The following is a 24,238-nucleotide window of genomic DNA, read 5'->3' as shown; positions in this document are numbered from 1 at the left end:
AATGAGTTGGTATCTTCATTTAATTTATCGTCTTAACTAGCTAGTAATGTTAGGGTTTAAATTAAAGATTAGTGAAAAAAAAGCTGTAAACTAGGGTGGATTTTTGGGTTAGCTCTACCAAATTATTGAAACAAAGCTATAACTTTTTAAAATCATAGGCATTTAAATCTAAACTCAAATCATATGACGAAATTGCAACCAATTAGTTCAAAATTACAAGTTTAGTCACCACAGTATTATTGTACTACTAAAAAAACAAACATTACAAGTTTAGTTACTGAACTTTTAATTTTCAATTTTGCATATCAAATAGGTCTTTAAATTTAAAATTGTATCTAATAGGTCATTAACACGTTCGACATTTTAAAAAACTCACAAATCTATTAGATATAAGATTGAAAGTTTATGGTTTTTATGTCTAATATATCTATTAATTTAAAAGACTCGTGGATATGTCAATGACCTACTAAACATAAAATTAAAATTTCAAACGATTTATTTGATACTTTTTAAAATTCAAAAATCTGTTATTTAGGGGCTCAATATTATTAATTAAAGCTTTAAAAATTATATAAATATTGTATTGAGAGGGAGTGGCAAAAATGTAAATAAAGGGAAAAGGGAGATGGAAAGTGTAAAATATGAAGAATTGGATGAGGATAGAATCTAAAGGGGGATCTTGAATGCCTTTTCCCCGCACTTCTCTCTTAATCTCGTACGCTCTTTTACACGCAACCAACGACAGCCACGTGGACCCCACTTTTTGGGGTAACGTAATCATCCACGTCATCCTTTCCTACCAAATCTGAATATTTTTAATTATTATCATTTTTTAGTACAACACATGTATTCGTATCACGCTCACCATCTTGTGAGTTTTTAGCCATTACTTTTAACTATTGTTTCATATTCAATTAACAGATATTCAATGGTTTTAAATTCTATTTCAGTGACTCAATTTTTTGATTCATCGTTTTTTGGTCTATAAATTTTTAATTTATCAATTTTAATCATTGTTATTATTTTTTACATTTAATAATCATCTCCTCAATAGCCACCTCAGCTAACTTATAAATGGCGTGTTACTTTTTTTTTTCTTTTTAACAATAAATGGCTAATACACATGTTTGAATTTATATTATCCCATAAGTAAACAATGCACAATACTTTATTAAAAGTTGACCAAAAATATATATTTTAAAAGTTTGACCGTCAAAATGACATAAATCTATAAACTATTAAAATGAGAACTTTTAAAATTCAAATATATAATTATATAAAAATAAGTTTAAAAGTTCATCCACCAAAATATAATTTAAATCATACTTCTATGGTGCAAAATAAAGTAAAAATGAAATTCTTGAAAATTAAATATACAAAATTATTTATTGAGTTAAATTACAAAACTTCATTTCTATAGATTTAAAAATTTTAATTTACTACCTATAAGTTGAATTTAATTTCAACATTTTTTCTAAGGAGTCGATATTTTATCTTTAATTACCTACCTAGTGGACTAAATTAGTATAAAGATTAATTTTTCAAAAAGAAAACTATAAAGATTAAATTAAAATTAAGTTTAAATGATAACGACTAGATTAAAATTATGTAGTCTCGGTGGGACACTGTATTTAATTAATATATGTTAATCAGAAGGATTATAGATAGGAAATGAGTTAATTAGGGTAATTAATTGAGAATTTAAGAGGGAGGCAACGGAGCACGTGAAATATGGAGGCCGTGCTGGTATCGTGCGTGACCCGGCTTCAAAAGCGCGTGGGGGAAACCAAACAAAAGAAAACAGCATTTTAATTTTAAATTAATTAATTTAATAGGACATGTATAATTGAATTGAATTGAATGGGATTGGGAGGGGATGGTTTTAAATTAAAAAAATGGAATTTTGAGAGAAATTAGGTCTTCGGTCCTTATCCATTAAAAGGAAGAAAGTGGGGCCCATCACTTTTTGATTTGATGGGATTATCGAATGTTCCGCTCTTATCCAAATTCCTCCCCTATTAATTCTTTTTCTTTTTACATCATTATTCATTGCCTTATTTTTATTTTTAACATTTTATGTTGATTTATAACTTTACTCATCCTAATTTCTAACGTTCTTGCTTTTATTAAATAATCAGTGTAATGATCCATCAACCTGCTGTTCTTTTTATGAGGTACAAACGAAAAAATTTATCTTGAAAGTAAGAAAAATTATTCACTGCATGAAACCATCACACAGGTTTATGTATCGAAATATTTTATTTGCCAATTTATTTTTTTAAATCTAATTGTTTAATCGATAATTTCCAAGGGACACGAGATTGAGGAATGGCAGAGCTAAGTACAACCGCTCCCCCACTCAACAAGCAATATATGGGTGGAAACCGTATAATTCAAATGAGGAGCCAAATTCCTCAACGGTCAGTTTTCCACAACTCAATCTATAAATACCACTGGTATAATGAGAGCGGGGTAAAAAAAAAACTGATTATTACATTTTTCTTATTGATTACCTAGCACAGATACTAACAAGACCGTCAGAATGCTAATTTATTTTTGCAGGTTTAATTCCACGAGTGTTCTCGGGAAGTTATTGTGATTACCGATCATTTTTTGTAAGAACACTAGTTATTTTAATTACGCTTTTCAAATTTTTGTTTTAGTTCAACGGATATGGTGTGGGTAGAGTATTGAACCTTCCATCTTTAAGTAAGATTATTGGTGTCTTATCTTATAAATTATGTTAAGATATATTTTCGTTATATAGTTTTTAGTATTCTTAAAATAATATTGATGTGATGTTATGGATGATTTTAATTGAATGAAGAAATTGATAGACAAATAGAAATGTAATATTTTTTTTAGTACAACAAATTATATTGAGAGTAGAGAACATTGAACCTTCGATCTCAAGAGAAAAAATAGGTGTCATTACTGCTAAACTATGCTGATAGTGGCAATAAAAACATAATGTCAGCCTTTATATTTATTTTTGTGCAATTTCATTGGTAAGTTTTTTACCTTTTTTAAAAATATATTTGAATTATGAGTCAAATTTAAAAAACAAAGCTACTTTTTTTAAAACTATTTTTTCTTCCAAAATCTGGCATAGATTTTGAAAATGTTTATAAAAACTATATAACAAAATAAATGAACACATACATGTAAGTAATGTTTCTAAGCATAAATTTAGAAAAACAAAAAACAAAATCGTTATCCAACCCTGACTTAAAATTTTAAGGTTTTTTTTATTGACTCCACACACAGTAAACAATACAAAGAATGTGATCAACTTTGCTGAAAGATGAATGCGGTATAAATTGGGGTACTTGTCCAGTCCAAAACAACAAGGATCTTCCGATCTGCGTGCGCTCCTTTTCGCCGATCAAGCAGCGACACGTTGGGAGTACCTATTGATGGAAGTAACTAACAATAGATACTTATCCGACGCAAAATTAAAAGTCCACAAATCTATTATAAAATTTTTAAAATACCAAGGTAGATAGACAAATTCTAAACAATTATGAATCAATTATAGTTCTTTTTTAAAAGAATTAAGAAACTCAATAGAAAATTTAGAGACGAAAATTGTAATTTAGTCATAGTGGCAAAAATATAAAGTATGATATAGAGTTAAACAAATATATTTTAAAATTGACAAACTTAAAAAAAGAAATATTTAAGTTTAGGGAAAAAAATGTATAAATTTATAATATAGTAGTTGGTGACTGTGACATAAAATTGTTGACTGAAGGCAAAAACATGAGTTTTACTTTTATAAAATTCTTTACGTGCAATGTTTGGCGACTCCTTCCCCTTGTTGATCAAAACCATTTTGTATTTCTTCCTAATATTCTATTTGAGATTAAATTTATCCATTACGCTAGTTTTTTCTATAAAACTTTTGTCAAAAAATTTAATTTTTATACTTCTAAAAAGATTATTTAATTATATAATAATAAAACAGTAGCATTATATTTTTACAAAGATAGCATGTCGTGTGATTTTTTATTTTGTTTTGTTTTGTTTTTATTATAGTTTATTTTATTTTAATTTTATAAAATTTAAAATGATAAGTTTACATTTGAAAGATAAAATGCGGGCCAAAATTCAAATTAAAACTATCAAAGTACATAGGGATTTTTTTTCTTTTTCCTTTTTTTTTAAAAAATTATTTCACAATTCAATAGAAGGGCAGTAATAAAGAAGTTTGAAACGGGTGATGGGCTTAGCTTGGCCCGAGAAGATTGTGGGCCATAAAAGTTGGGCCGATCTTGGACTAACCCAACCTACCTTCCGATTCGTCGTAGGCTCGTTGAAGCTGAACGACAAGTCGCTGACTCGTTTTAAATCTGATTGAACAATGATTTTATTATTTTTATTTTTTTTGAACAAACAATGATTTTACTTTTAATATCTCCTTTTAAGATTAAGTATATTAATATTATGGTCTAAGTATTATTATCTTTGGTTCATTTTAGTCTTAGTAGTTGGCCCAATATACATTTGAAATATCTATTTTAATCGTTATACTTTTAAAAAGTAACTATTTTAGTCGATTTATTTTTATTTTTATCTCATTCTTTTGATCCTAATTTAAAATGATATTTCACTCAATATATTTCTTGAAATATAATCATAAATTTATATTAAAGGATTTCATACGTGAATAAAACTTGTCTTAAAATTTTGTAAATAGGTTCCTAATTGGTCACTTCTTATAAATACAAAAACTAAAACATACACTTTAAAAGTAAAAGACTAAAATGAAAAATTTTTTAGAGTACATGAACTAGAATGAACCAAATTCAAACCAAAATAGAATTTTAGTTTTCTAGGCCAGCAAATGGAGGGTACCTACCATTTATATTAAATTTAATCGTTTATATTTGATATCTAACACTCCCTTCACTTGTGCGAGACAATGATAATACATGAATTCGAATACAGGACCTCGATACCTTCTTAAACATGAATAAACTATTTAGGCCAAAGTGAGTAGGGTAATTAACATATACCTCCAATCAAGAGGTTGTAAGTTCAAATCCCCTCCCCAACATGTATTAACGACGTTTTGTGACTTTTAGCGATGAAACAACTACGTGTAATCATGGTCGAATTAGCAAGCTCGCATCAAATTCAACTCGACAACGCACTCTCTCTCCCATGCTCGATGTACGGGCACGAGTGTCCATTAAATGGTATCGACAACTAGCTTTGCACTGTGCACCATGACCTAAGGTATCAATTGAGTAATGAGAATGAAGGGATAAGAAAAAATGTCTTACGTTACATTGTCGATGTAGGGGCATGGGTGTCCATTAAGTGGTATCGTCCACTAGCTCTGCGTTGTGCACCATGGTCTAAGGTATCTAACTGAGTAATGAGAATGATGGGATAAGAAAAAGGATCTTATGTTACGTTGTTCAACATAACGAAGGATTGATCTTTGAGTTTTATTTGTCTCCTTCTTGAGTTTACATTCAATCATTTTAAGTATTTTAGACCCCATGATAGAGAACTATAAAAATAAAAGTATATCATTAATATATAAGAATCTCACTAAATCGTCTTTTCAAGGGATGATGCAGTGGTAAGTGTTTGAGACCTTGAGATGCCACTTACGTTGAAGTATTAAATTCGGATCTTAGAAACAAACTTTGGGAGACAGAGAGAAGCTAAAATAAGCCAGGGAAAAATGCAAACCCTTTGAAGATTTTGAAGATCTTCAAGGCAAACCCAAAAGGACATTTATATTAGCTAGTAACACAATATGGGAAACCACATAGTAAAAAGATTTGATGCTGGACAAATCTCCAAATATATTGATCCAAATAATATTGTTTCCATATCCCCTGATCTCCTAATTCCACTTTTTAAGTTTAATTTGCCAATTTCCTACCAAATCTCAGCTCTTTCTCAAATACCCCTTCCCTTTCTTTGCAAATGATGGCAGGCAAAATGCTGCTGAGTGAACCTGCCAAAAAAAAAAAAAAAATCAGTCACCTATAAATTTTAACTCGGAGTCGTTGTGAAAAGGGCAAGTGTGTATCTCATGGATTCAGCAAGAGTGTTTCAATTGTGTAGTCCTAACTAGAGAATCATTGTTAGAGTAGTTAGAAGAAAGATAGTCATGACAGATGATATAATCTTGAGTGAGATCTCTATTTCTGTAATCTTCTTAAACATGGTAGGACCTGTTTTTGCTGAAGATTAGACGTAGTCTCAAGATTGGAGTGAACCGGTATAAATCCTCTAATGTTAAGTTTTTCTATTCATATCTCTTTGTTCCTCAATTGTTGTTACTTTATTTTATCTACTTTTAACCTACAGGAAAGAACATCAAATACGTTCATGTTTGAAGAACTTACACTACTAATTCATCTATTATTGTATATTATATTTTCAAACACTTACTTCTCAGAACTTCATCTTTTTGCCATCTTTAATTAATTATAATGAGAGTAAAATATAGAAAGAGAAATGTTGTTGCTTGCCTCTGAGTTGTAAAACTTCAAGGGTTTTGTTGCAACTCCAAAACTTTGATTTGGGTCAATTGGATTGATTGGATTCTTGAAGTCCACTACTTCTTCAGCTCCTTGTGTTGAACAAAGCAAAAAACCAATCACCCCACTGCCAAAAAAGACACACACTATATTAATTTATTAGTTCCTTTTCTTGTTTTCCTCGAAAACACAAAACCTCCCTTTGACCTTCAAAAGCTAGTCAACCCTACCCACTTTCACAAGTCAACACTTCTGTTTCATACTAAATTTAATTAATTTTTTTATTCACATATGAGCTTGAAAATTAGTAATAATAACTAAGAATCAATATCTTCGGAGAGAAAATAACGTTACATGGTTTAAAGTTAAACACATGTAGCTAGTATCTTCTAATTTGATACCATATTATATAATTACCGTGCATTCAACTTAAAAGTTTAGATGGGTTATAAATCTAATCTTTCAAGTCATATTTGAATCTCGTTAAAAGGTTTATCCTCGGAATTTTTAGAGTTGGGCCAAATAGATCTCTAAACTTAAAAAAAAAAGTCAGATTATTAGGTCAAAGTAAACTTTGAATTTTGTAAATCTAATTGATACATGAATTTAGATCCTCAACTTTGAATTTTTGGTCTAACGAGTCTTTGACTTATTAATCATACTAGATGAAAGTCAAACATAAGTATTATATAAACAGTTCAATAGTAATTGACACCTACTTCTTCTTTTGAGGTCGGAAGTTTAAATTCTCATATCCCAATTTGTTGTACCAAAAAGGACATACAAAACGAAAAAAATATATAGAGTTTAGACTAATTAGATCATAACCTTTTTTTTTATGGAGAGATTTATTAGACAAAGAAGATTATTTCATGCCTGGGATAAGCAGGAACAATGGTCCAAGCGTATTGAACTGAGCCTTTAAAGACTTGGTGGCATTTTGAGATCAAATTTTCAATGTCAAGAGAACGAAACCAAATGCTTTCTGCTTGAATGCAAAGCACTCCTCCACCCCGAAGTGCTTTGGCCACCATCTCAAACAACCTGCTTCTCACAATCTCATCATCTGGCTCTATCATAATCAACAACACATCCAAACAAATCAAAAACAGACACACACATATATATATATACACAAAACCAAAAATTTCAATTGTGATCTGAATGTACTTATTGGATCAAATGCATCCACTATGATTGCGTCATAGGTTCCTGCTGGAACACAACTCAAAAACGCAGCTCCTGTCGAGAAACCCAAATATATATCTCAATTTTATAGAAATGTCGAGTCAATAATCTTGGAAAACAACTCATAAAAAGTAAATTTAAACCCTGGAACCAAAATTGTTTCCCTTCTAGATAATTATTTTGTTCTATTACCTTTTTTTTCTTGACAAATTGACGACGCGATTTTTAACAAGTGGAGTAACATGTTAACGTGAATACTGATATATATTCGAAGTACATATATATAGGTATGAAGATAAGTATTGGGTAAACAAATATTAGGTGGTAAAATAATATAGTAAAGACGTTATCTTTTCAAAGGTTGATGGATCAAAGTATAAGATTGATCAACCCTTTATATCGATATCGAATCTATGGACATGTGGAAATATCGATGGAAATCTCGACATAAATTTAATACCCTATGGGTTAAAAAAAAAAAAAAGAGGTGGAAGACAAACCAACCATCTGTTATATGAAGATTCACTCTAGAATCTTTATACCCAACTGCAATTTCTGGAAAAAACTTCTTGTACACCTGAAAAGAAAGTCACAGAAAAGTTACAAACTTTACATAAATTAATGGTATTTACCTTCATGGGTAGCCCTTTTTTCTTTGTTTTCCCTTAATACTCTATTGGGTAGCTGCTAAATCTCTTTCTTAAGTTGATTTTAGATATGGGGTTTTGTTTAACTATCTTTATATAATAATAAATGGCGTTTTTCTTGACAATCTTGTTAATTCGAACATAGTTCAATTGATTTTTAAGACATATATCATCGACTAAAAATCAGAAGTTAATTAGAAATTCGAGTTAAATTCAAGAGAAGAAAAATAATTAGGGCATAAATTATTGTGATGTGAACTAACATCAATAAGCATGGTGTCAATTTCACAAATATCAATTTGCTGAATGGAAGAATGCCTAGAAATTTCCCTTAGGATGCCACCATCTCCTCCCCCAATCACCAAAACCTGAAGAAATAAAAATAAATAAGAAAAACACAAGAAATTAAAATGGATATATATGGCTGTTCCTGTCAGATAAGAAATTAAAGTGGTCAAGTAATCATGATTTGGAATTGGAAAACTGATCCAAAGTTTGGTACATTTAACTCAATTATAAGATAACATGATGTATATGAAACCATATGCTAAAATATTTTTTAAAAAAAGAAAGAAATAAAACTTTATGGAGATGATCAGATTATCAGTTAGCACCTCATGATTTTATGGTATGTTTGATTAATTGCCTCCTTAAAAATACATTTTAATTAGAGAGTGAAATTACCTTTTTGGGGTTTGGAATAGAGCAAAGAGGAAGGTGGGTAATCATTTCTTGGTAAGCACATTCATCTTTCTCTGTGAGTTGGAGTGCTCCATCCAACACAAATACCTTTCCATATGCTGATGACTGCATTTATTTAATTAATTCAAATTAAAAGTATATAAACTGAACAACAAATTTAATTTATAATTAGGATTAAGCATCACCTAATTAATTGCCCTTTTTTCTTTTTCTTTTCCCTTTCTTTGGGTGATTTGAAATCAGATCTTAAAAAGTCAGTAGTTTCCCGACTTGAATTAATGAGATCATTCTCTTACGATTCATGGTTTATCAAAATGTTTATTTTAGTCTTTGTATTTTCGAATTGTCTTATTTGGTCCATATAGATTCATTTCGGTTCCTATTTATAAAATTTTAACACAAATGTTACAGAAACTCTTTAAATTTCAATAAATTTAGTAAATGTTATGTTAAAATTGTGACTAAAAGAAATGAGATAAAACACGACTCTATAAAAGTACAATAACTAAAACGTACATACATTTCGAAAGTATAGGGACTAAAATAGATATTTTGAAAGTATAAAAACCATATAAGCTGGATTGATCCAATTTTCCCATTTTGGCTCATGCTTTACCAACATGTTTATCGATACCATACGACTTTTGTGATTAAAAGGACATTGTGGTAAATTTTATCATATGTTACCTGAAAAACCAACATGGATTGATAATCAGACTTTCCTTGAAACAGAACTTTGTCTACCTTTAAGAAGTGTGCTTGACCTGTAGAATTGTGGAGTTCATTTTAATTAGTACATATTCATCATCAAAATGTTTCTCTCTCTCTCTCTCTCTTTTTTTTCTTTCTTTCTTTGATGTCTGAAACAGAAGATCTAATAAGGATGATCAATGTTGGGAGGCAACCTTTTCAAACATGTCTCTTATAAAATTTTGTGCTTTTAGATTGTACCTAATGATATTATTAGATTACAATGCATGCTGTCAACAATAGGTTTCAATTTTCTTACCTAAAAGCTCATTGCTTTGCTTTCTTTCATTACTACTTTTATTATTATTATTTTTTTATATCTGTGAGTGTTCGAGCTAGCTTACACGTACTTCGACTAATCTCACGGAACAACCGTCTAACCCTACAACATTTAACATCGGAAAACACATAGAAATTACTAATTCGTAAGGTACGTAGTCATCATGAAGTTTCTTTTACTACTTTATATTAACGTCACATACTAAAAAAAATAATTTGTAATAATGTGGAAGTGAAGATTGGAACTTAACAAATATGTGTTTTAACTTGGTGCTATGATCAGATTGCGAAAAAAGAAAAAAGTTAACTAGAGGGTTTTTTGGGAATTAGATTGCACCAGACTCACATGGCAAACAACTTTCTTCAAAGAAAAAGGAAAGAGAAAAAGAAAAAAAAAAAACTAATCAATGTGACACACTGATTATAATTCATAGCGTTCATTGTTTTGATCAAACACTATATTATTCTATGTCATTTTTGCAGGTTAAGGAGACCTACAACTAAATAATCAACACATTACTTACTTCTTAAAGAAGAAAATTTAAAAAGACCTTCCAATTTGTTAAAGAAAATTTTAAGAAATTATAGCTAGAAAATTTGTATATAAAGTAACTTAAAAGTGTCTGTTTTGACAACGTTTTCATTTCTTATTATGTTACCTTTTTTAATAATTAAGAAAAAGAATTGAATGATCCTCCAACACCCATGGAACTAAAAATGATAAAATAATATTTTTATTTGAAAATAAGAAACTAGAAATTTGTTTGTGTTATTTTGAAAATTTATATTCAATGTTTCTAAAAAAGAAGGAAACAAGAAACCTAGAAATACAGATTTTTTTTAGTAAATTAAAAACTAGAGAAAGAGACCGTTACCAAACGGGTCTGTAATAACCCACCTGGCCATTGTGGGCAGTGCTCGGAAAACCAACCAGGAATTCTGGGATGATCAAGACTATCACCATTAATGGTGTGATCTTCATCTTGTGCAAAATCAGAGCTCAAACCCAATGAACCATTGCGATCTGCAGAGCCGCCATTGTTGAAGGCTTCCTCCTTCTGCCACTTGAACACCAAATTCTCTGCAAAAGAAACAACCCCATTTGCATCCATGGCTGTTTCTCCAGCTCTGAGCTGAGGAATCTTTTTTGGCTTTTTGATGGGCTGGCCTTTCGGGGTTTATATAGGAAGAAAAAAAATATGGTGGGCAAGAAAAAAAAAAAAGTGTGCTTGACCAAATCTTGTTCCACATGCTTTGATAATAGAATTGAGTTGATTCTCTGACTTGGAAAAGTTTGTGTTATTATTCCTTTATTCATCATTGTGATGCCAATGGCTGACATTTTAAGTTGTTAATCCTGCCAAGCTTGCGAGACAAGTGCCCAAGGAGATACACATAGAAAATTAAGTTCGAGGTAAGTGTCTATTTTGTAATTTAAACTCATTCCCTTTAAATATTTTTTATTTACCTTGGCTACTTTATACAATGAGTCAATTTATGATGGTGCTGATCTATTATTGCTGCTTGAATTTTGAACGAAACATGATGATGGATGCTTTGATCATTGTAATATATATTTGTGTATATTATATGATAGCTTGCGACAAAAGTCTCGTGTACTTCAGATTGGTGAAACTTAATCGTCAAATATGCTTGATTTAAGTTCAAGTAGTAGTTTCATACTAAAATTCGAGAGATAGAAATTTAATTGTGTGAGAGAGCAATATTATGAGGGTCACGATACTTGAGTTTAGAGGAGAAAATATAGAGAAAAAGAAATCTCTTTTTAACTATTTCTAGATTGGACATCATCTTGATTTATAGTCGAATAAAACCTATGATAGTCATGACGCAGCACTTTGATTTATTTCCTTAATTTTTTACTCTACTTGGATTCAAATTATCAACATCGCACATCAATTAATGATACTAATTTGAAGTAGGGTAGAACAAAATATAGATATCTATGATGGAAAATTTTTTGTTGAGGACAATATTATTTTAGGTAGAGTTGAAAGAACAAAATATAGAAAAATATAGAATTCATATATTGTATATGATTCAGATATTGTGATGATGATTGTGTTTTTTGAAAGTGGGGATTTATTTGAAGTGGGTAGATTTGTAATCTTGCCCAAATGGGATGATCACTAACCCAAAATGCTCTTTAATTTGTCATGTCCTTGTATACATATCTCTAGGATTGTTACGTCTTCTGATTCAATTTCGTATCTTACAATATATAAATATACTCCGCTCATTCTTCAAAAGTCTTATCATTTTAAATCATTACTCTTCGCATTTTATATTGCACGCGTACGTGTTTTGTTTTAATCGATCTTTTAGTTTAAGTACTTTTCAATTTTGTTAGTGTTAGTCTTTCTACTTTCAAAACGTCAGTTTTGAGTTCTTGTACTTTTAAAAATGACCACTTTAGTGTGTTTGTAAAATTTTAACACAAATTCAATGGGCAACGAAAAGTTCTTTTGGTTCAAATTTATTGACTATATATTGAAAAATGTATTAAGTATAGTGTGTCGTGCTAAAATTATAATCGATAAAAGAGAAAATGAAAGAACCAAAATGATAACACTTTAAAAACAGAGATCAAAATTAGATGTTTTAAAAGTATAGAATGAAACCAAAACAAAAAAAATATAACAAATAAATCGTTTTATACTTTCATATCACACTTTTTAGAATAAGAGGAAAAAATTTATAATAGCAATAAAAAAGATTATTAAATTAAAAATTCGTAAGTTTGAACCTTCGTCTAACGCGGATTCAAAATTTTGATATGAAATAAATGTCATATCAATTAATCTACAAAATACTTATCTATTTATATTTTATGTGCAATTGTTTTTTTAATTGCTACTAAAATCACCGAAAAGCTAGGAATATCCATTAAGAGATAAAAATATATTTATATGTAAAGGATCTTTATTGATCATGGAAATCCAAGTTACCATAAAATGTACAATTTTGGGGACAGGTAGGTCCAAAAGTTAACTTAATCTCTTATCTAATAGTATTAACCCTTCATTTTTCTCTAGAGCCCTTTCGTACTTTCATTATTTCAGTAATTTTTTATGCTACAAAATTAAAATTAACGTTCAAATTTCATAAACAATGCCAATAACGACTCAATTATAACACATTTCTTCTCTTGAGTTGGAAGTTCAAACCTCCCTACCCCAATTTATTGTACTAAATGTTGGGTTTGTAAGTGAATGCAAACAAAGTCTTACATTGGCTTGGAAAGAGATTGACGATGGGTATTATTATGGGTTAAAGATTACAATATAGACAAACCAAGTGGGCCGACCCACGAGTGGTGGGTCGAACCGAGCAGGACTCGGTCCCGACCCCTGCTCGGTACCGAACCCCATCCTTTGCCCTCCAATGGTTATCCAGAACCTAGGGTTAATCCACCTCTTGCCTACTGGCCTACAGGATCCCAAATCTAGGGTTAGCCGACTGTGGAACCCTAGGGGGCTATTCGACTATAAATAGGGAAGGGGTCACCTCTCAAAGGTAAGTCAAAACTATGGAGTCGGTGTGATTCGGTTTCGTACAATTAACTACGAGACATTTTGGGTGAAATCAAAAGCAAAGCGGCCATGTTCAAAGTTGAAAAAAGTAATTATCTAGAATGATATATTCGAATTTCCATAGGTAAAATTTTAAATTATTATTTTTATAGATCTTAAAATAATATCATATTTTTATTGTACTATTTTTGCAATTCTACTCTTTACCGAATATTTGGAAGAATTGAATTTCAATATGAAAAGTTAGTTAATTTTGGCGCGCAATGTTTATGGCGATTTCGGAACTGGGGCAGCGCAGAGAGAGGAACTGAAGGGGGGAAAAAATAAAGTCGTGCGCGAAACTTGCTGTGGCTCGCCGGATTTCGCTGCCATTCTACCAGAAACCTTGAATTCTGTCTCCGTGAGCTCGTCATGGACCCCAGGGCCATTGCTATGCGATACCTCAAGAAGGATTCTGTCATCGACCATGCCGTTGCGCTTCCCATGCCGCAGGTGAATTTTGAATTCTTCGAATTAGGGTTTCAGGGTTTGGCTAATGTTTCCGGCTTCTTACCTTTGTCTTCCGGAAATTAGGCGTAATTAGGTCGGCGGGGCCAGGGACGGGACAGAATTGATCATATACATTCAAAGTTATAAAGCTTGGTTGATAGGAAAAAGGAATGGGAATATTGATTTTTCTCCAAAATTTCAATTCGTCCAATTAGACTTTAGACTCCTTTAAGCTTTAATAACCTAATACAAAACTGATGGGATTTTAGAGAAATACAACATTAGAGCTGAATCTTTCGAAATTTGTGGGCATCGACCCATCTGATTTTGTGTAAGACTATGGAAATTAGAGAGTTTTAGGAGATTTTTACATTAGAGCGTACGAAAATGTAACTTGAGTTTACAAAATTAAAACAAAATTTGCGGATGTTTAGCCTGAAGCTTTGTGATAGGCATGTACAGATATACTGAAACTCGCACTCACGGTTGAGCTTAGAGTTTCCTCGTTCATATGCTTGTCTTATCCCTCAATGAAGTTGTAAATTCAAAACTAAACATGTAAATGTATATAATATGATGTTTACTACCGCAGATTGTGATTTGGTTCGTAATTCCAGCACTAAAAAACCCAACAGCAGGTCGTAACAACCACACTCTTGCTCTGATTGTGCTAATTCAGTATGCCCCCCCGCCTATTTGTTATATTTCCTCATCAATAAGTCCACTGGAGCAATTGTCAAAACTGCTTGGGCTAGTGCTGCTTATAATCTCCTCCTCTATTTGCTTGCTAGCCATGTACTTCCCCTTTCACCAAAACTAAACTCTCTCAATCTTTTTCACTCCTCTGTAGTTCACTTCTTACTATGGTTTCATTTTGTCAGTGCAGGTTATAGGAGCTGCATGGTATGTGGCATCAATTCAGCGCCAGGATGAGTGTTGGAAGATCGACTGCAGAAAGGAGATGAATGCCACTCGTTCCCCTTCTTGCAACCTCTTTTTCTCAACTGTGATAGTTTGGAGCAGCCCCGCTAAATGATGACAAGTATTTGTGTCTCGCCTGTTTGCTCATGCGTTTACTGATGAAGTTGCTTATTCCAAATTTTTCGACAAGTACTTCTACTGCCTTTGGTGGGGTTTGAAGAGTTCGAGGTACGTTTTTTGGTTTGCCTCTAACGTGTTCCATCATGCAAATCTTTCTTTCTGCCTTCCTAATCTGTAAACTGAAACTAATTCATTCAATTGTATCGATGTTCAATGAGGTTTACTGAAGAACCACCATGAAATAGTCTGGTGGTCATTAGGATCAGTGAAAAAGTTAGAGCTATAAGAGGAAAGTTCATCAAACTATGGTCATCACCTACTTGGTATTTTTTCTTGTCACCTAAATGTTGTCAGTTGAGTTGTGTGCAAATTGAACGGAGTGTTGTTGACAATTTACAAGTGACAAACCCATATTATTCAGACTGATGTATGCTTAAATTGATACTGCATAGGTCTTTGTCTCTGTCTAAACATTAGTTTCATTAACTTAGAAGAATGCATAAATTAGTCATCTACATATGAACTTTTTATTCCTGATTTTTTTTTTAATTTTCTTTTTCTGCAATGCATATGGACAAAATTTAGCGACAAGCACTTACATTGGTGAAGTTTTATTTAGCTTTTTGATTTGCTCAGCGGGGTTGGTTCTCTTCTCACTCATTGACCAAGTGCAGGTATGACATCTGAAAATGAAAATTGCATAGAGGTTTTTTCTTTTTAGTACAAAGAAAAGGGTGGTGGTGGATGAGGTATGAAAATGTAACCATCTTTATTTGTGTTCTTTAAGAGTTATCTGCAATCTGTATCTGTATCAGCTAGACTTGAAGAGTGAAGTGTGCATTGATGAGACACAGAGGAATGTACGAGGCATCGACAGTTACCTGTTAGTTCGATATAAATGGATTGCGACTCGAGGTGTCGACGAAAAATCGATCTTGCGCTCTCTACCTTAGGACCTTCGACGTCGAATTGAGAGACATCTCTCTCTTGTGCTTGTTTGCCGTGCAAGTCCTTTTGCAAAGTATCTGTCTTCTTATTCAGTTTCTGCTAGGACAACGAATTCCTCTATTCAGTTTCAGTCCCCAATTCCAATAACACTCATAATGAGTTGAGTCACAATGTTGGCTTCAAAAATGGGAGTGGGAGCAAGGCCCAACATCTTGGAGTCACAATGTTGGCTTCAAAGTTTGCAGCAAATACCAGAAAAGGGATTGTCCAGAAGTTGTCTGGGCTTGACTCTGATGCCACCAGCTTTAAAATGCCCAAGTTATTGAAGCCAGATGAACCAGATTTCTCTGCTTTCCATCGAGGATAGTTGGGGGAGTTACAAGTAAGCCATTTTCTTCCTTGTTTTTCACAAAACCAGGAGATGAGACAAAAAGAATTGTTTGTTTTTTAACATAATCTCCACCATTAATTCTAATAATGTAAGTGTAATTACACAACATGATAATATATTGATAGATACTTAGAAAAGTCTGTTCAAATCTGTTCAAATTGTAAATCTGTGCTGTACCATATTTTCCTGATATTAAAAGTTACAAAGCGAGGTTGTTTCTTTTTATATACTTTTTTTGGGTTTAATATTTGAGTTAGAATTCCTGTGGATGGGTATTCAAAAAAAAAAAAAAAAAAGAATTCCTGTGGATGGGAGTGACGTGGACCAATTATATATTTTTGTTGAAATAAATCATCCATTGATTTACAAATAAAAGATATTGAATGTATTTATATTAAAAAAAAGAAGAAGAAGAAAAAGAGATATTGAATGTAATTTTGCTTGAACTTATAACTTTATTTTGGTCTTCTACTATGGAAAGTCTATTTTAGTCCTTTTATTTTTTAAAATAGACCACGCGATCCTTTTTGTTTTTATTTTTATTTCAATTTTTTCATAAAAATTTTAATTTGACACTTAACTTACTAAATTTCTTAAATGTACAATAAATTTGGATTTCCTTTGTATATAAAATTTGTGTTAAATTTTAAAAATAGAGAATAAATTAGTATTTTTTTTTAAAGGTATAGGAATCAAAATTATCATTTTAAAAGTAAATGACTAAAATAAACCAACGGTAAAAATACTCAACATTTTAAAAGTAAGTTAACAATATAGGTACCAAAATAATAATTAAATTTAAACATAAAACCCTTTCAAAGAATATGTCAAGATTTATTGAAAATAAAAATAAAAAATATTTTTTAAGTCAAAACTAAATCTCTCTTTCCTTTATTTCCAAAGTTAGAAAAGTATAGTCTCTCTCTCCCTATGAAAAGGATCTGGACTGGCACACGCGAGAGAGAAAATAGTAAAATTTAAAATAAAAATTTGTAACGGTAACAAAATCCAATAAGGAAATAATCTAAAAATTGAAACCATTTTAAAATAAAATTAGTGGCAAATAGGACAGAAAAATGTGAATAAAGTAATGAAATATAATACATATCTAAAGTATTTAACAATTATTGACAAATTTGTTTTTTTTCCTTTTTTTGAGGTAATATTGACAAATTTGTTAATATTCCCTCTCAATGGCAAATTTGGGCTGCTCCAAAAAAAGATGGTAAATTTGGACTTTTCTCAAACAAGCCCACAAATTAAAGAACTAAGGATGGAATTTATGAAAGAAAGAGAATTTATACTAAGGATTCGTATTTCTCACCCTTTTAAAAATGCCCAAATAATTTTTTTGTTATTAAAAATATCCATCTGTATTTTTTCAACTATTTCATTGGTTAGATTTTGACCGTTTTATCCTTACTATTTAGTTACTATATTTAAAATAAAATATTACTTTTTCTCCTAAATTTAAAAAAAAAATTATTTTTCACTACATTATCTTTCATATTTTATTCTACCATTATCTCACTTTTAAATATATATTTGAAAATATATGTACACATATATACAGAAGACAAGGGAGACATGACAGCAAGTGAAATTGGCTAAAGAGAGGGAGTGATGTAAATAAAACTGGTTCAATTGGTTAAGGAGGGAGAGTGACGTAAGTAAAACTTTTTCAATTTATCTATTTTTTAATGTAATATTAATTTGGTTTAAAGAGTTACTCAGATACGTTTTTCTCTAAAAACAAATTTCATCCTTTTAAAATACAAATTTTCTTTCTATTTTTTTCTCTCAAAATAAATTTCAAACACAAATACAAAGAATAATGTCACAAAAAATTTTGTTGTGGTGTCATGCGAGGTATATGCTTTGAATTTCTCCTTTGATTGATAATTTAGAGGTACATACAAAAACACACTGTATTTGTTCATCAAGTTTGATTATTAAGTGAGGAGATATCTCCGTTCTTCAAAATTAAGAGTTGTTTGACTATTTTTTTGAAATTGCCTATTTAAATTAGTTATATGTGTTGTTACCTCAAATTTAATCCGCCCAACCAACTCTATTAAAGAAATTTAAATATTTGATCGAAGTTTCTCTCAATTAATTCTTTAATTGATTACATTAATTATAATCAATGAATATTTTTAAAAGAGATTGAAACTTTTTGTTAAGAAGGCGGCGGGTGGGGAAATGAAAAAGTAGAGAACCGATTGAAAGTTTTTTTAGAAAGATAATTCAGAGTTAAAAACTAAATGCCAGCATAACTATAAGACAAATTTTCTAATTTTCCAATATACTTGTTTGAGAAAATTGAATATAAATATTTGAGTATCGCTTTATTAGTTAAATTACATATGATCGACCATAACAAATTTTTCTTAGTACAATAATTTAGGTACATGGTTCGAACTTCCGACCTCAAGAGAATGAATGAATATCATTTGCTATTGATCTAAGCTCTTGACCATTTTTTTCGAATACAACATGTGGAGATTGGAAATCGAACTAACGACCTTTTGATTGGAAAATAAAAATGTTAAAGCATTGGTTTTTGAATGGTAAGGAGAATTAACCAAAATAAGGAGTTATTGGTGTTATGTTAATTTTGGAGTTATTTTGAATGGAAGGACAGCATTTAGAGTTGGATTACGACAATCGGAATTATTACCCCACTTTGGTGGTCGAGACAATCTCAAGAATTTACACTTTTTCCAATAATTAATTTCATACTTTTCTTTATCATTTTATTTTTTCAAAGGACAATTTCACATGGGGCGAAAGCAAACAACCAAAACGATCAGATAAATTCCGCTAGCTCACTTGTTTTTTTAAAAGAATTCAAAAAGAAAATATATAATTTTTTTTTAAGAGAAGAAATTCTAGAATTTTGACCGAATTGAAAATTCAGAATTAAAATGTACTCTATTTTTTCAAAGATTTTAAGGTCGTTGAAGTCAGTAGTTTGAAAAACTAGAAAGTGAGGCTAACTCGTTGATATTTTCATTTTTTGTTTTTAATTTTTTTTTTCAAATGGTATTGTTTCTATTTATTGTTTTGTTTCTATTTTTTTAAAATATTTTCAAAATTTCAAGTTTATTTGTTTTTTTTTATGCTGGTAAAAAATATAAATAAAAATATCTGACAAATATTAAAAGTAAATATAACGTAAAAACATAAAAATATTTAATTAAAAAAAGATAATTCTAAAGAACAATTATCGATAATGTTTTTTCAATAAAAAATAATTATTGTGCTTCTATTTATTAAAAAGAGGGAACCAAAATGAATATCAAACGAACAACAAACAAAAAATAATTATTGTGTTTCTCTTTATTAAAAAAAGAGGAAAAGAAAAACGAATATAAAAGACAAGAAACGAAAATGATATTAGAAAAAAGACCCAATAAATCGGATCAAGATCGAAATCTAACGCCGAGTTGCGAACATCGATTTCAAACAAAGCTGAAAACCCGCACCTTTGGAAGAATATAGGGAGGTTCTTCGTCATCCAAGTGGATCCAATTTCTCAGATATTACGACACTTGGAGAATTTTCCTCTCCGTTCATCGATTTTTTTTTTAATCCCAACTCTGACAATTTCGGATAATGTGGAAATCAGATGGCAACTTGAGGAGGAAACAAACAAGCAATTTCAATGGCGTCGTCTTTTTCTTCTCTGTCCCATTTTAAAATATCAGATTCAAAATTGCACTTCTGTTTTCACCAGCCTTTTCCACTCGGCACAAACACAACCCTTTCATTTCTTTTGTGTATAATACTTTGAATTTTCAATTTTTATGTGTATTACTAAATTTGTGATTAAATGGGTGGCGCAATATTAATGTGATTATTGCGTAATTGAACCAAAACAATAATTTCTTTGTAAGCAGTTGGCTCATCTACGTTGTAGCTTGTACATGTCCAAATCACACCATCTTTGGAGGGGAAAGAAAAGGAAAGAAGCGAAAGTGATTTGGAAACAAACCATTTTCATTTGGTGTTTAAATTATGGTCCTAAAACTTGTATATTCTTGGCCTAAAATGGCGTTAGTGGCCAAATTTTGCCACCTACTTAATCAGTGTGAGATTAGATAAGAGTGGTGAAGGGTGTGAACTGTGAAGGGGTCTCGTTTTCTGGCCATGGCTGCTCGCAGAGGAATCTCTTCTTTACTCTCTCGCTCTCTCTCTTCTTCTTCTGGTTATGGGTTTTCTTCTCTTCTTCTTTCTCAAGGTCAGTTTCTTCTTCTGCATATTAACTGTTTGTCTCATGATCTCAAAGAAACTTTCACCATTGGTATCTCTTTCTGGCTATTTCCTTTCAAATTCTAATGGTTTTGCTTTGAGAATTGTATGAGTGAACTCCATCTTGTTTGATAAAAAATTTGTTTCTTATGTTCTGTTTTTTTAAATTAAGCTTATAGACACTAATTCTTTCTACTATGTGTTCCTCTGTTTTGTTATTTCTGTCGTTATCAAACTTTGAGGAAAATTGTATGGTTTTCAGGAAGGGTTTCAAGCTTCCATGGAAGAGGAAACAGATTCAGCACATCTGCTGTGGCAGAGGAGGAGCTTGTCACTCCTCCTGTTCAGATAAGTTACACTCAACATCTGATTAATGGGCAGTTTGTGGATGCTGCTTCAGGTGAACTTTTCATCATCAAATGGAATTGTTTTGTTTTTTCTGTTTCTGTTTAGCTTTCTTATGAACATGTGCTGGAGTTGGTGTAATCTTTCATAATCTTACCTTTCAAAGTCATCTGGTGGCTGGAGCTAAGGTTGAACTTTTGAAATGTTTTGATCATAGGGAAAACGTTTCCTACCTACGACCCCCGGACCGGGGAAGTGATTGCTCATGTTGCCGAGGGCGATGCCGAGGATATCAACCGCGCTGTAGTGGCAGCTCGCAAGGCTTTTGACGAGGGGCCATGGCCGAGAATGAGTGCTTATGTAATGCTTTCCTGCAGGCTGCTGCAACTCCTCTTGTTTTATCCTCTTTACTTATATTTGAATTGCTACATCAACTGTTCTTTTTCGTGTCGATTTTCAGGAACGATCGAGGATATTACTGCGGTTTGCGGATTTGGTTGAGAAACATAGCCTTGAACTTGCAGCATTGGAGACATGGAACAATGGGAAACCTTACGAACAATCGGCCAAATCTGAATTACCGACAGTTGTTCGCCTGTTTCACTATTACGCCGGTTAGTTCGTCGCAGCATCGTGCCATATCAGTCATCATCCTGCTGTTATTTTGTAGGTTTCTCACTGATTTTCCTGTTGGTTTCTTCACAAACTATCCAGGCTGGGCAGACAAAATCCATGGCTTGACAGTTCCAGCAGATGGGCAACATCATGTGCAAATATTACATGAACCAATTGGAGTTGCAGGACAGATAATTCCATGGAACTTTCCTCTCCTTATGTTTGCTTGGAAAGTTGGTCCTGCTCTAGCCTGTGGCAACGCCATTGTCCTGAAGACTGCAGAGCAAACACCTCTGACTGCCCTTTATGTGGCAAAGCTATTCCACGAGGTAGCGTTTTCAAAGCTATGTCTGCTCCGATATCGTTCTGTCAATCGATGTTGCGATGTAACGATCTAATAGATGACTAATCTTTGTTCTCTCTCTCTCGACCGATGGAATAGGCTGGTCTTCCTCCAGGGGTTCTGAATGTTGTTTCAGGCTATGGTCCGACGGCCGGTGCTGCCCTTGCTAGCCATATGGATGTAGACAAGGTGATCAATGGAGCACAATCCTGAAACCATTTTGCTTGATATGTTCCATGTCTTTGTCTGAAACTCAAATTTGGGACGTTTTATGATTTGTCATGAACTGATCTACATGTTTGTGCTCGGCTTTTTGGCGCCACAATGATCTGTTTGCAGCTAGCTTTCACAGGATCCACAGACACAGGAAAAATTGTGCTTGAATTGGCGGCGAAAAGCAATCTTAAGCCAGTAACGCTAGAACTTGGAGGGAAATCACCTTTCATCGTTTGTGAGGATGCAGATGTCGACAAGGCTGTGGAGCTTGCTCATTTTGCTCTTTTTTACAATCAGGTTTTTCCATCTAGTATCTAGTCAATTTCGCCTTTGATTTCTAAGACATGAACACACGTTGTTCCTTGTTCGTCTTCAGGGGCAATGTTGCTGTGCTGGGTCTCGTACTTACGTGCACGAGCGTGTATATGACGAATTTGTCGAGAAATCAAAGGCACGTGCTCAAAGGCGCATAGTTGGCGACCCTTTCAAGAAGGGTGTTGAACAGGGTCCTCAGGTACTCTCTCTACATTGAAGTATTTTCCTTCCCCATCTATCCATGAGGCTCTTGTTCATGTTAACGATAACGACAATCTCATCAACGTCACGGTTATTACCAGATTGACTCGGAGCAATTTGAAAAAGTTCTAAGATACATAAAATGTGGCGTTGAAAGTAATGCTAGTCTGGAATGTGGAGGTGATAGACTTGGCTCTAAGGGATACTTCATCCAGCCAACAGTTTTCTCAAATGTTAAGGTGATCATTCTATTGTCTTCATAAGTTTCCTTATCCACTCTAAAGAATGTGAAATGACAGTTGAACATATTCTGATTAGGACGATATGTTAATAGCAAAGGATGAAATCTTTGGCCCTGTACAATCCATCTTGAAATTCAAGTGAGTTGCTAACACCCCGAACACGTCGTCGTCGTGTGTCATTCGATTCATTCTCTTTAAGTTTCCAACTTGAATTTTGGTCATGTCAGGGACATCCATGAAGTAATTCAAAGGGCAAACTCAAGTCGCTTCGGTCTAGCTGCGGGAGTTTTCACTAAGAACATAGACACGGCCAACACCCTAACCCGAGCGTTGAAAGCTGGAACTGTGTGGGTCAATTGCTTCGACATCTTCGACGCTGCAATACCGTTTGGCGGGTATAAGATGAGCGGAATAGGGAGGGAGAAGGGAGTTTACAGCCTTCAAAACTATTTGCAGGTGAAGGCTGTTGTTACTCCTCTGAAGAACCCAGCATGGTTGTGAATCTAAGCAATGATCTTTTATTTTCAGTTTGTTTATTTACACAAAAGAAAAACTGAAAAAGCAACTTTTCTATCTCAAGAATAAAGAACAGGGCTTGCTTTGCTTCTGTTTTTGTGCTCAATTTGAACCTAATAATATCTACTTCTTAATCTGAGCAGTCCCTTTTGAATGATGTGATTGAACATTAACTCTTCTTAATCACTAAAAACAAAATATTGTTGACTTTATTCAATTATTTTTAAGTCTTATTCCATAAGATATTCAATTCTCAATTCTCAATTCTCAAGCCACAAGTGCTAAACTTAAAAAACTGCAAAATTAGGAATAATATTTTATTGATGAAGTGAAGTATATTAATTATTAGTTAAACATACACTTATAGTTATTATCAATTTGATGTGATGCTTTACTAACTTGACATTAATAATTTAATTATTTGAAATGTATCATTGATACGTGTTTCTAACTTCCAATCCTACACCTTAGTTAATGAAAATATTATATTATCTAATAATCATCGAAATTATTAAATTAAGCGTTAACTAGAGCACAGCTCTATTGGTTAGAACATATATTTTTATCCAAAAATCGGAAGTTCAAATCTCCACCCCACAAGCCATTGAACTATATGCTCTATTGGGTAAAACATATATTTTTATCAAAATTCAAATCTTCATCCCACGAGTTGTTGAACTAACAAAAACTATTAAA

The 24,238-nt window shown here is 32.1% G+C and overlaps 2 protein-coding genes and 1 pseudogene across 3 annotated transcripts; 2 read left to right on the top strand and 1 right to left on the bottom strand.

The window, feature by feature from the left end:
• Positions 1 to 5,516: 5,516 nt before the first annotated feature.
• On the bottom strand, positions 5,517 to 11,413 carry LOC111006884 (spermidine synthase 2). Its single transcript, XM_022278980.2, has 9 exons — positions 10,971 to 11,413; positions 9,731 to 9,807; positions 9,026 to 9,148; positions 8,605 to 8,709; positions 8,199 to 8,271; positions 7,677 to 7,748; positions 7,383 to 7,578; positions 6,498 to 6,633; positions 5,517 to 5,977 (listed from the first exon to the last, which is right to left on the bottom strand). Exons 1-9 carry the CDS (start codon positions 11,182 to 11,184, stop codon positions 5,909 to 5,911), a joined length of 1,065 nt encoding a protein of 354 aa, XP_022134672.1. The 5' UTR covers positions 11,185 to 11,413; the 3' UTR covers positions 5,517 to 5,908.
• A 1,634-nt stretch (positions 11,414 to 13,047) lies between these two features.
• LOC111006947 (putative cyclic nucleotide-gated ion channel 16) lies at positions 13,048 to 16,701 on the top strand (annotated as a pseudogene). The gene is made up of 6 exons (XR_015791943.1): positions 13,048 to 13,067; positions 13,529 to 13,609; positions 13,956 to 14,118; positions 14,708 to 14,910; positions 15,002 to 15,264; positions 15,742 to 16,701. The product of XR_015791943.1 is annotated as a putative cyclic nucleotide-gated ion channel 16 (transcript).
• Positions 16,702 to 20,427: 3,726 nt separating this feature from the next.
• Positions 20,428 to 23,681, top strand: ALDH2B4 (aldehyde dehydrogenase 2B4). Its single transcript, XM_022279583.2, has 11 exons — positions 20,428 to 20,738; positions 21,012 to 21,149; positions 21,312 to 21,454; positions 21,555 to 21,708; positions 21,809 to 22,038; positions 22,152 to 22,241; positions 22,392 to 22,565; positions 22,645 to 22,782; positions 22,886 to 23,023; positions 23,103 to 23,164; positions 23,254 to 23,681. The coding sequence occupies exons 1-11, from the start codon at positions 20,648 to 20,650 to the stop codon at positions 23,525 to 23,527; spliced, it is 1,632 nt and encodes a 543-aa protein (XP_022135275.1). The 5' UTR covers positions 20,428 to 20,647; the 3' UTR covers positions 23,528 to 23,681.
• The last annotated feature ends 557 nt before the right edge of the window (positions 23,682 to 24,238 follow it).

This window comes from Momordica charantia (genome assembly GCF_013281855.1).
Source record: "Momordica charantia cultivar OHB3-1 chromosome 6 unlocalized genomic scaffold, Mcharantia_2.0 BLBB01000006.1, whole genome shotgun sequence".
Classification (NCBI taxonomy): Eukaryota; Viridiplantae; Streptophyta; class Magnoliopsida; order Cucurbitales; family Cucurbitaceae; genus Momordica; species Momordica charantia.
This window is presented reverse-complemented; position numbering and strand designations above follow the sequence as displayed.

Coding starts and splice junctions, on each gene's coding strand:
- LOC111006884 (XM_022278980.2), bottom strand. CDS start 11,184: ATGGATGCAAATGGGGTTGTTTCTTTTGCAGAGAATTTGGTGTTCAAG. Junction 6,634..7,382: donor ATTGTTCCTGCTTATCCCAG/GCATGAAATAAT, acceptor CTTTTTTGGCAG/TGGGGTGATTGGTTTTTTGC. Junction 5,978..6,497: donor TGAAGTTTTACAACTCAGAG/GCAAGCAACAAC, acceptor TTTTTTTGGCAG/GTTCACTCAGCAGCATTTTG.
- ALDH2B4 (XM_022279583.2), top strand. CDS start 20,648: ATGGCTGCTCGCAGAGGAATCTCTTCTTTACTCTCTCGCTCTCTCTCT. Junction 21,709..21,808: donor CCTGTTTCACTATTACGCCG/GTTAGTTCGTCG, acceptor CAAACTATCCAG/GCTGGGCAGACAAAATCCAT. Junction 22,242..22,391: donor GCCATATGGATGTAGACAAG/GTGATCAATGGA, acceptor ATCTGTTTGCAG/CTAGCTTTCACAGGATCCAC.